The sequence below is a fragment of the Antrostomus carolinensis genome, unplaced genomic scaffold (genome assembly GCF_000700745.2).
Source record: "Antrostomus carolinensis isolate BGI_N321 unplaced genomic scaffold, ASM70074v2 scaffold34613, whole genome shotgun sequence".
NCBI lineage: Eukaryota > Metazoa > Chordata > Aves > Caprimulgiformes > Caprimulgidae > Antrostomus > Antrostomus carolinensis.
This window is the reverse complement of record NW_010303835.1, coordinates 3,309-12,852: the sequence shown is the minus strand read 5'-3', so window position 1 is coordinate 12,852 and position 9,544 is coordinate 3,309. Positions and strand designations below refer to the sequence as shown.

General features: G+C 52.0%; 1 protein-coding gene across 1 annotated transcript in view; it reads right to left on the bottom strand.

The window, feature by feature from the left end:
- Nucleotides 1-5,048, bottom strand: part of RASSF5 (Ras association domain family member 5) — a 14,939-nt gene extending 9,891 nt beyond the window's left edge. Inside the window, exon 1 of the mRNA XM_010164241.1 lies at nucleotides 4,929-5,048. Within this exon, the coding sequence (XP_010162543.1) occupies nucleotides 4,929-5,048 (120 nt within the window). The remainder of the gene's footprint in view (nucleotides 1-4,928) is intronic.
- Nucleotides 5,049-9,544: the final 4,496 nt, after the last annotated feature.

The window sequence follows — 9,544 nt, the reverse complement described above, 5'->3', positions numbered from 1 at the left end:
ACCGGCCACCTCTTTGCAATCCACCACTCATCTAATGAGCCGTGAGCTCGTGACAGGCTATTACAGGGGAGGTAAAAACCCATGGGCCATCGTGATTATGGTGACTTACTCTCAAAAGAGTGATTCTAAGCCAAGAAAGGCAACAGCAAAGCCTCCATGACAGATTGTTCTATTTATTGCTTTGCAAAGATGCCAGGAGAGACACACTCCATGTCCAGCTGAAGAGCATCCTTCCTACAGCCTCTTACCTTGTGGAAGTCAATCCCCAACTTAAAAACCTTTTTAAAGCAAGCAAAGGCAGCAGCTCTGCACCACACCGGACCTCTCTGCTGGGAATAACAGCTCTGGGCAAGACCTGGGAGCTTCCAACACGGCTGCCCTGGTACAGAGGGGATGGTGTCCTCTCCCCTCAGCTTCCCGTCCCACCACAGCCCGAGCTCACACACAATTATGGCTTGGCTGCACAGCTCAGGAGGTGGAAGAGCAGCAGCTCAGGAACTGTGGCTTTGCTGGCCATAAAACCAGACATGGGAAGGCACCGAAGGTGGAACTGCTGAGTGTGCACTTCCACGGGACACTCCTTGGAGTGAGGGCTGCTTCTGCACAGCCACAAACCATCCCGTGGGACACTACCCCTGCGCCCTTGCTCCCAGCCAATTCTCCTCACCAGCTATTTAGTTAATGAATTTGAACAGCAGAATGGTGGAGATGGGCTTGGCCCAACATCACCACATTCTTGGCAACAACTGTCCCATAGAGGGGCAGGAGTGGCCGAGTCCTCCCTGGTGTGCTCAGGCACTGGTCCATCACCATTTACATCACCAACACAGTGACAATCTGCATCCCCAAAACCAGCCCAAGCTCTCCCTTTGGTTCCCATGTTCAGATTGCAGGAGTGTTTCCAATACCTCTTCTGAAGGGATTTTATACCTCAGGGCAATCAATCCTCAATTCTTCTGCTTATTAAGGAAAGGTTTGTTTTAAAACATCAGAAAACAAAGCTTGGAGAAGCATGTCCACACAGCCTGATCACAGTCACCAGAGAGCTGGGAGACCTCTTCTGCAAAGATCTCCATCACCCCTTCACCGCACCCTCCCACGATGGTTCACAGCATCACACGGGGAAAGGACCAACTGCTCCAGCACGGATGGGCAGGAGGAAGAATCATACAAGAGATTGGAAAAACAAAAATTAAAATACATATTTCACTCCCTTTGAGAAGTTCAAATGAGATGCTGTTGGTTGACTTTGGGGTTCAGAGGACAAGGCAAAAGACAGGAGAGCACTGCAGCTCTAGAGAAGGGGAGAAGGATTGTTGCTGCATTTCAGAGAGGTTAGAGGCAAGTGAAGATGGGCTCAGTGTTTTGATTGCCATGGAGATTTCACTTAGAAACCATTTTTCCTGCCATAGCTCTGCTCAGCAGTGACAGCTCAGCAGGTCCTCCCAAGGAACTCCATCTCAGGGGGGGCTGGGGTGGAAGAGAGCCCACGGGTGCCTCACCACACCACTGCCTGTGTGCGCAGACCCCAGCCTGGTGAGACCCCGGCCAGGGGGATCAGAAGGATCCACTGATCCTCAGGAGCAAACTTTAGGAACTGATCGCAGCCTCTCAGGGCCAGGAGAAGACCCTCTCCCCCATGAGAGATGCACCAGGGTCACCCCTGCACCCCAGCCTGTGCCAGACCCCCCTGCAGACCTGCCTCTCCTCTGGAAATCACCCCAACAGTCCTTCTGAGGACAGAGATGACGGGCCAAGGACAGGACCATGCCTTGGTCCCTTGTCTCCAGCTCCTGCATCGCAGCGTGGGCTGCACCACCATGGGTGATGCTCCCTTTGTCCTCCTAGCACAGGCAACGTCAACATCTACTCATTACCTCCAACCCACGAACTGGTGGAGATGCTGCACCCAGTGACCAGCCAATTCTGGGACTACAGGGTTTCTCCAAGGCTGGATGGGATCTTGGAGATCACCTCATCCAGCCCCTGCTTGGGTTTTGAGCACACCCAAGGATGGAGCCCCCGTCACAGGCACCACTGCATGGAGGGATCAAAGAGAGGGAGAAAACAGACATGGGGACAAACCCACCACTGCTGTGACCTTAGGCTCTTGCCCAAATTCACCTAATTCCCCACCAGCCACCCCCTCCTGCACAGCACATCCCCCCCATGGGGGTCCTGGCTCTGAGCCCCAGAGCGGGCAGCACAGCAACACCCCCCATGGAACCCACCACAGCATCACAGCTTCTCTCCTCTTCAGCAGAGGAGGCTTTTGCCTGCTGGGTTCATGCTGAGAACCCTGCCTGGGCACAGAGCTGCCCCATCACCCCCACCCCTGGATCCAGCCTGGATCCTGGACTCTGGCTCTCCTGTCTTTATTCTCGGTCAGGAACTTGCCCATCTCTCCTCCCAGCTGGCTCTCCCTGCAGCCACAGCAGTTCTGCAGTTTTAAGCGACCACAGGCAGGAGCCACTGAAGCTGTTCAGCTGAAGAGTCACAAAAACACCAAGTACCAGATCTCCAGGGATGAGGTCACATCTGAGATCTAAAACGGTTCTTTGCTAATGAAGAGCAATTGGGCTGATGGTTCTGAAAATAAAAAGGAATTGCAAAATTCCTAGAAAGAGGCTGTTCAGCCTAAGCCAGGTATTTCAATCAGAAAAATCGTTTCTCTAATCACACTGACCAAATTCCACTCTCTGTTTTCATAAATGGAGGAAGGCCAGTGCCTCCTCCTACCCCACATACAACACATCTCCTCTCCAGAGATTGTTTCCTAGATCTTTGAAAATGTATCTCCCTAAATTACCCTTATTTAGCTCATTCCTGCCCAGCACAGGACACGTCCACGTGCCGGCAGCTGCTGTTGCTGCAGTGCTGACCACACTCTGCATCTTGGGCTCAGGAATCATTCCTGGGCACTTAAGGATGGACAGATGTTGCTGTTCCCAATCACACCCAGCAGGTTCACTCACTTTTGGGTCCAAGACGATGGTTTTTTGCACAAGTCCACAAGCAGGTACCGTAGGTGGTGGTGAAACGCAACGCTGCTGCCACACACAGCTCCTACAGCGACTGAGGTGGTGGGAATGTTCCATGTTCAATAACATCACTCAAGAGAAGTAAGAGACCAAGTAAAAAAGGGAGGACAGGGAGTGAAGCAAAACCCAGGGGAGATGTCCACCTTGGGGCTGTGCCTGTCCCCCTGTCCCTCTGCTTTGCTGGCTGCTCCCCAGGCACACACTCTCCTCCACCTGCCTCACCAGATCATCTCCTCCTTCTCCTCCCCACCACGCTCCAGGGCCAGCTCCATCCAGAGCTGAGGTCCAGCCTCATGCTCCTCCAGGACCCACACCACCACCAACCCCCCAGCACGCCACAAATCCCCAAAAACCTTCTCCCACCAAGGCCTGAGGGTTGTTTCCACCCCCAGCCAGAAAAACGCGAGGACCCACCTCCACACACAGACCCATCACACACCATTTGCTTGAGCAGCAATTTTGGTGTGTGGTTCTTTTCTTTTTTTTCATGCACAGGAACCATTTCCTCCTCACAACACCAAACCCCCAAAAGGCTCCATCTTCTCCAGCAGCCACAAGGTCTATCACCCACACCGACCTCATCCAGGCAAAAAGGGGCTGCAGCAGCCCCCAACCCCTGGGCAAGGGAGAGCTCCTGAGCACAAACACTGATTTTTAAAGGTGGTTGTGGATCTGCAGTGCCCTGGCTCATAAAGAACAGTGTGAAACCAGCGCGGGGTGCAGCGCCTGTCGCGTTAACGCCGTGTGCGCTTCTACATCTCCTACACAAATGAATCATCAAATGACATTTAAAAACCAGCAGTACGTGTCGGTTAATCATAGCGAGAGGGAGCTGCTGGCTAACGGGGAATATCCCACGTTAAACCCGAGGGAACATTTCTGTAAAGGAATTAAAATAAAATTGACAGTTGATTTAAACTGGCCCCCAGATCAACCCCCCCCACACACACACACAAGAACAGCCCAGGTCACTGGGAGAGCCCTGCAGACCCTGCGCTGCAGAAAATTGAACCCCAAAGCACCTGCTGAGGATGCTGAGCACCTCTGCAAACACAGCAGAGCCCCAACATGAGCTGCTGAGGGTTTCCAGGGGAAATTTCTAAGTGGAAAAAGCTGCTCCCCAGGCCAGATCTCATCTCTCAGTGCCACAGAGCTCTTGTTCCTGAGCGAAACCCCCACTTCCGCAACCGCGCCTTCTCCTTTTATGCTCAGTGCTGGTTGGGGCCCCAAAGTTTGTGATAGAGATGTTTTTTTGCCTTTTTTTTTTTTTTTTTTTTTAAAAAAACACTTAAAAAAACATGAAGCAGCCTTGTCAATGTTACTGGTACAGAAATCTCGTCCTGGAGTGAAATGCTGCCCAGCCAAGCACTCTCTCCTTCTCCAAGACAGACACACGCACCCCAAGTGCCCAGAAAAGGACCAGATTCATCACCATATTAATAAAGTTTGCAGATTAATTTAGCCCTATAACTTTCCCATCTCCCTGTCCCACCTGGCAGGTGCAATTTTCACCAAGGGTACATATTTTGGGAGGCAAAACCACAGGTCCCTGGCCAGGAGCCTGCCGTGTGGATGGCAGCTGGCAGGGTTGCTGCCTGTCCCACTAAAGCTGGAAAAAACCCCCCACATTTGGAGTCAGCTCCACTGTGGATCCCCTGGGAAAGGGACAACCCAGCATGGAAAAGGTTGAGATATGGCTGAGAAAAATCTGCAGCAGCACAGACTCCCTCCACGGGAGCGGGGAGCCAGCGGGAGGCAGGTAGAGCCTTCCTGCAAGCTCATTCTGGCAGCACCTGCAGCCAAACGTGCAGGAACACCAACATCTCCCCTCACCAGCAAACCCCCCTCCCCCAGAACAACCCTCCACATTAGTTTTTCAGCTGTTACCTTGGCAGGGACCTTGCTCGGTGCACTCCGGAAAAAAGAGGTTTTTGCTGTGAAAAAGCAATCCTCGAGGTCTTCATCCAAGCTACAGTACCCGCTGCTCATGCTGCTGCCGATGGTCATCGAAGCTCAGCAGAGGCGAGAGACCCAGCGTGCAGGGGGGTTACCAGGGGGTTGGTGACCATCGGTGGTCCCCGCTCCAGCTCCCTCGCCAGTGGTGAGCCCGCTCTCACATCCTCCTCTCGCCGGCGTTTATCTGCAATAGCTCCTTCTGCTCATCCTCCAGAGCCAGCCCAGCTATTTCTCTTCAGCAAGCAGCCGTGCCGGGTAACCCTTCCCTCTCCTCCTCCACCCTCCTGCCTGCGCAGCGGCGCTGGGGCAGCATGGAAGGGGCAGAGCTGGAGTTTGCTCCCAATCTTTGGCACCCAGATTCACCCAGCACCCATGGGCTGGTCCCTCGGGTGCCCACGCAGCATCACCTCCCCTTCCTGCACCCGCCTCGCACCGCGCAGCCCCAACACTTCCTCTTGCAAAATTTCTCACCCCGCTGCATGTCAGAGCTGAGAGGTGCTGGGTTTGGCCCTGGGCACTGCCCGGACCCCCATGTACCCCTAGCACCTCCACTGCCACCCAAAATACCTCGCCACAGTGGACTGGCTTCTCACTCCTTCCCTGTTAGTGCATCCCCAAGAGCTGTGTCACATCTGCTGTCTCAGGGAAGCAAACCCAGGCTGGACCGAGCCTGACCACGCTGCCCAAAGGTGGTGGGAAAGGGGGAGGCTAGTGAGGATGTGGCCCTGGACCCTCCTCGGGGGTGCCAGGAGCCCCTGGCCATCCCACTCCAGTTGGCAGTGGGTGCCTCCCCGCTCTGCAGCTAATTTTAGAGCAGCGGGAGTGATTTCAGCAGCACTGGCACTCGATTGCAACCCAGGAAAATGCCATTCAGCTCCTGAATTTGCAAGAAGCATTTGCTCCAGACTGATTAAAATGCTGGGTTGGCCTCGGAAAGAGCCTCAGAGCAACAGCATCATCCCTGCTCCCCTCTCCTCCTGCAGCCCTGCGGAAACCCAGCCAGGCACAGATCCATCCCCAGCGCTGCCTCCTCCATCCCCAGCTCCCCCAGTCCCTCCAGACCCCACCATCCCACTAACACCCTGTATTTACCCAGCAGCTTTTGAAGCAGCTGGGAAAAATGCTGGGAAAAAGCAGCTTGGAAAAAGGACCTCCCTCCTTGGTGAAGATCACAGGTATTTCTGGAGAGCTGGGCAGGAGGAGGGCTCTGCTATCATCCCCCTCTCTGTAGGGAGCTCTGGTGAGGGGCTGTGCATCCCTGGGGATACAGGACATCCCAGCACGGGCTCTCTCCACCCACCTGAAACCCGGTGTGTACTCATGAGCAGGTTGAGGGGACTAAAGAAAAGCCTGACACACCGTGTTAGAAGGACTCTGCTTAGTCAATGCAGCATTAGCATACATGCTAACGATTCTCCACCGTCCTTCAGGAAAGAAAGAGGGAACAAGGCCTGAGAGCATCATGCCCCTGAATAAATCCACCCTATGCCCACACTTCAAATATTTCATGCAAGACCCGACCAGCCCATCCAAAGAATAAAGAATTGCAAAAGGAACCATGAAGGGCAGGGCAGAGTAGAGCTACAGGGAGGTTTCCAAGCGTGGGGCCAGCCTGGATCTGGAAAGGAAGGACTAGAGAGAACCTAGACATGATGGAGAGCTACAAAATCATGGGAGATGTTCACAAGAAGAGTGCAGGAAGTTTAACACCAGAAGGATATAACACCAATTCACTCTCTGTGAATTTCTCCAGGTCCTTTTCAAGGCACCACTCTCACCATCACTAGGGGTTATTTTTACACCCGGCCAGCAAGTGCGGGGAGCAGCCTTGGCTCTACTCTCCAACTTGACCATCTGCAGTAGGACCATCAGCAAACCACCCCCAGAAAATGGGGCTATCACTCACTTCTTCAGGTCACAGGGCTCCTTTGATCCAAAAGAGCTCCAAGATCTTCACACAAGCTACCATCCACACCTGAAAACCTCTTCCCCTCTTGATAGGTTGCAGACGGCGTTTCATACCCTTCCATCTGTATCTGTTAGCTGAAGGACATAAATTGTGACGAGCCTTTGATAGCTCCGTACCCCTCAGCCAGCAGCATCCCTGAATACAAACCGGGATGTCAACGCAAAGACTAGCAGGAGGATGCAACATCTGCATCTCAAAGAGGAAGGCAAGAATCCAAATGGCACATTTACAAAGCAACTGGTAACGCGGCAAATAAATAAGCTATCCTCTTAGCAGCACGCGTACTTCTGCAGAGGCACAAACCTCCCCAGCTTCACCAGGCTATATTTAGCAGAGAAAGAGGCTTAAATTGAGTGTGCAACATGAGCAGAAAGTGAGGTTGGGCCAATGAATGGCACAGGCATCGAGTCTTTGCTGAAGCCTCAGCCCTGAGCATTTCGCAGTGGAAACGGGGTGCAGCAGCTTTGCAGAGCCCCGTGTGAAGCTGGATGTGCTCCCACTGCCTTGCTCCATGAGCTTCTCCAAGGAGCCCTCGCTTTTCCACCTGCTTGGGAGATCAGCTCCATAAAAAAAAAAAAACAACAACCAAATCAAAAAACCCAAGTAATTTTGACCCATTGGTTCAACAGCAGCTCCAGTTAATGATTACCTGCACAAGACCCCCCAGAGAACCCGCTCACCAGTGACCTGCACCAGTTTGCAGGTGGGAAGTGTATGACCAGCTCTGCCAAAACCAGGAGCCAAACTCCTGGTGCTACTGAGAGCAGCTCTGTCACCTTCAGCAGAGTCTGGATTTCACCCAGGGAGGCTAATCTGGGACCCAAATGTAATGCACTCAAGTACTTTGCTGGATCAAAGCCCAAATTATTAAAGCCTGGTGTGACATGGTAACAGTACTTAACTATGTGATATTAAAGTAGTTATTTCTCTGATGCTTCTAGTTTGCTTACATTTGATAATACTATTTAATGAGTTCCAACTATGCCAGCTATTAATTTCAGCTTCTTGTGTTCTCAGTGAGCAATCCTCTCTTACTTCCCCTGTGTATTCAGGCACCCTCGGAGTCTCTTTCTGGAATCCTGACACTGTTTTCCCTTCATCCTCCTTCTTTCAAGCAGCAAAACCTGCTCGGCCCACAGAAACACACCAGGAACATGGCTGTGTGCTCAGCTTTATGGGCTCAGCTGAAGTAAACTTGAAGATTATTTTTTTCCCTGATGATCCATTATCCACAAACGAGAAGGGAGCTTTATCACAATGATTTACCCTCATTCACCCTCAAACCAGCCCATGCACCTCCCCAGCCTCGCAGCCTTCCCCAGCACAGGTAACGAGACTCCAGACAGAGCTTTACCGTGAGGAGGGTTCAGAGGTGTGATCCCCAACCAGGACCTCGGGATGGGTTTATGGATTTCTGTTTGTTGCTGTAATTGGACAGACTTTTGTTTCCTCGGCACAAAACGCCTCCCCCTCCCTGTGATCACACCGGAGACGTGTCAAAGTGATGAATTGCCACGAAGCGCAGGCTCCGTGTTTATTATTAGGACCATCAATAACCCCTGGCTGCTCTTATCACCCTAAAGAAGAAACAAGCCTTTCTAATTTTTCTAAAAATCAAGCTTTTCCCATGCTGCCCGGGGAAGCCTGACCACATCTGAAGGAGAAGTAAACACACAGATCTGGTTTCACACCCTTATTCAAATACCTCAAGGCTCAGTGAAGAATCCATCCAGAGTCCCTTTGTAATGCACAACTTGTAAGATAAATCTCATCTAACTTCAGGTTCCTTCCTGACCATTTTCATCTGAGCAGCAACTACCTGGTATTTTCCTCCCAGGAGCACAGAAACATTTCAGAGCCCAAAACAGGAGCTCCTGGCTCCAGAGACCTTGCACAGCAAAGCACAGATGACAACCAAACCCCACCGCCAGCTCCTCATGCACCCAACAGCAACCCCACATCTTCTTTTAAAAAAGTGCATGTTTCCATTTCTAACTTTGCACAAGAGCATCAAGGTCCTCCACAAAGAGGAACATAAATGCACAGTTATAATAAAGGAGAGAATACAGTTTTTAAAAAGCCTCTAGAGATTGCAGAGGCTCTGTGCCTGTCAAATCCCCTCCAGGCAGGTTTCTAGGCAATGTTTTAAGCTCCCAGCATGAAGTATCTTACATCTCAACTTGCGTGGCATCGTCCAGTCTCCCTGTGCCCTGTCCCAGCAGACACCCACGCTGGCATCACAGACACCACAGGACCCTCAGGGGGGATTAAGCAAAGAGCTAAAAAAACCTCCCGGAGTGGCCCCGGGGATTACTGCACATCCCTAATACAGATTGGAGAGTCTCAATCCCTCAGGAGTATTGAAACTCTTAAATCAAGGCTATTAGGCTGGAGATTCTTGCAAAATCCCATGCTCACACTCTGCCAAGATGAAGGAGAAATGGACCTTTGCTGCTTCTTCTCAAACACTTTGCACCTGGTGCTGGGACACAGTTTAACACCAGTATGGACACTCCTTCACAGGCACCTGGACACGGCCAGTATCACAGAATGGTGGGGTTGGAAGGGACCTCAGGAG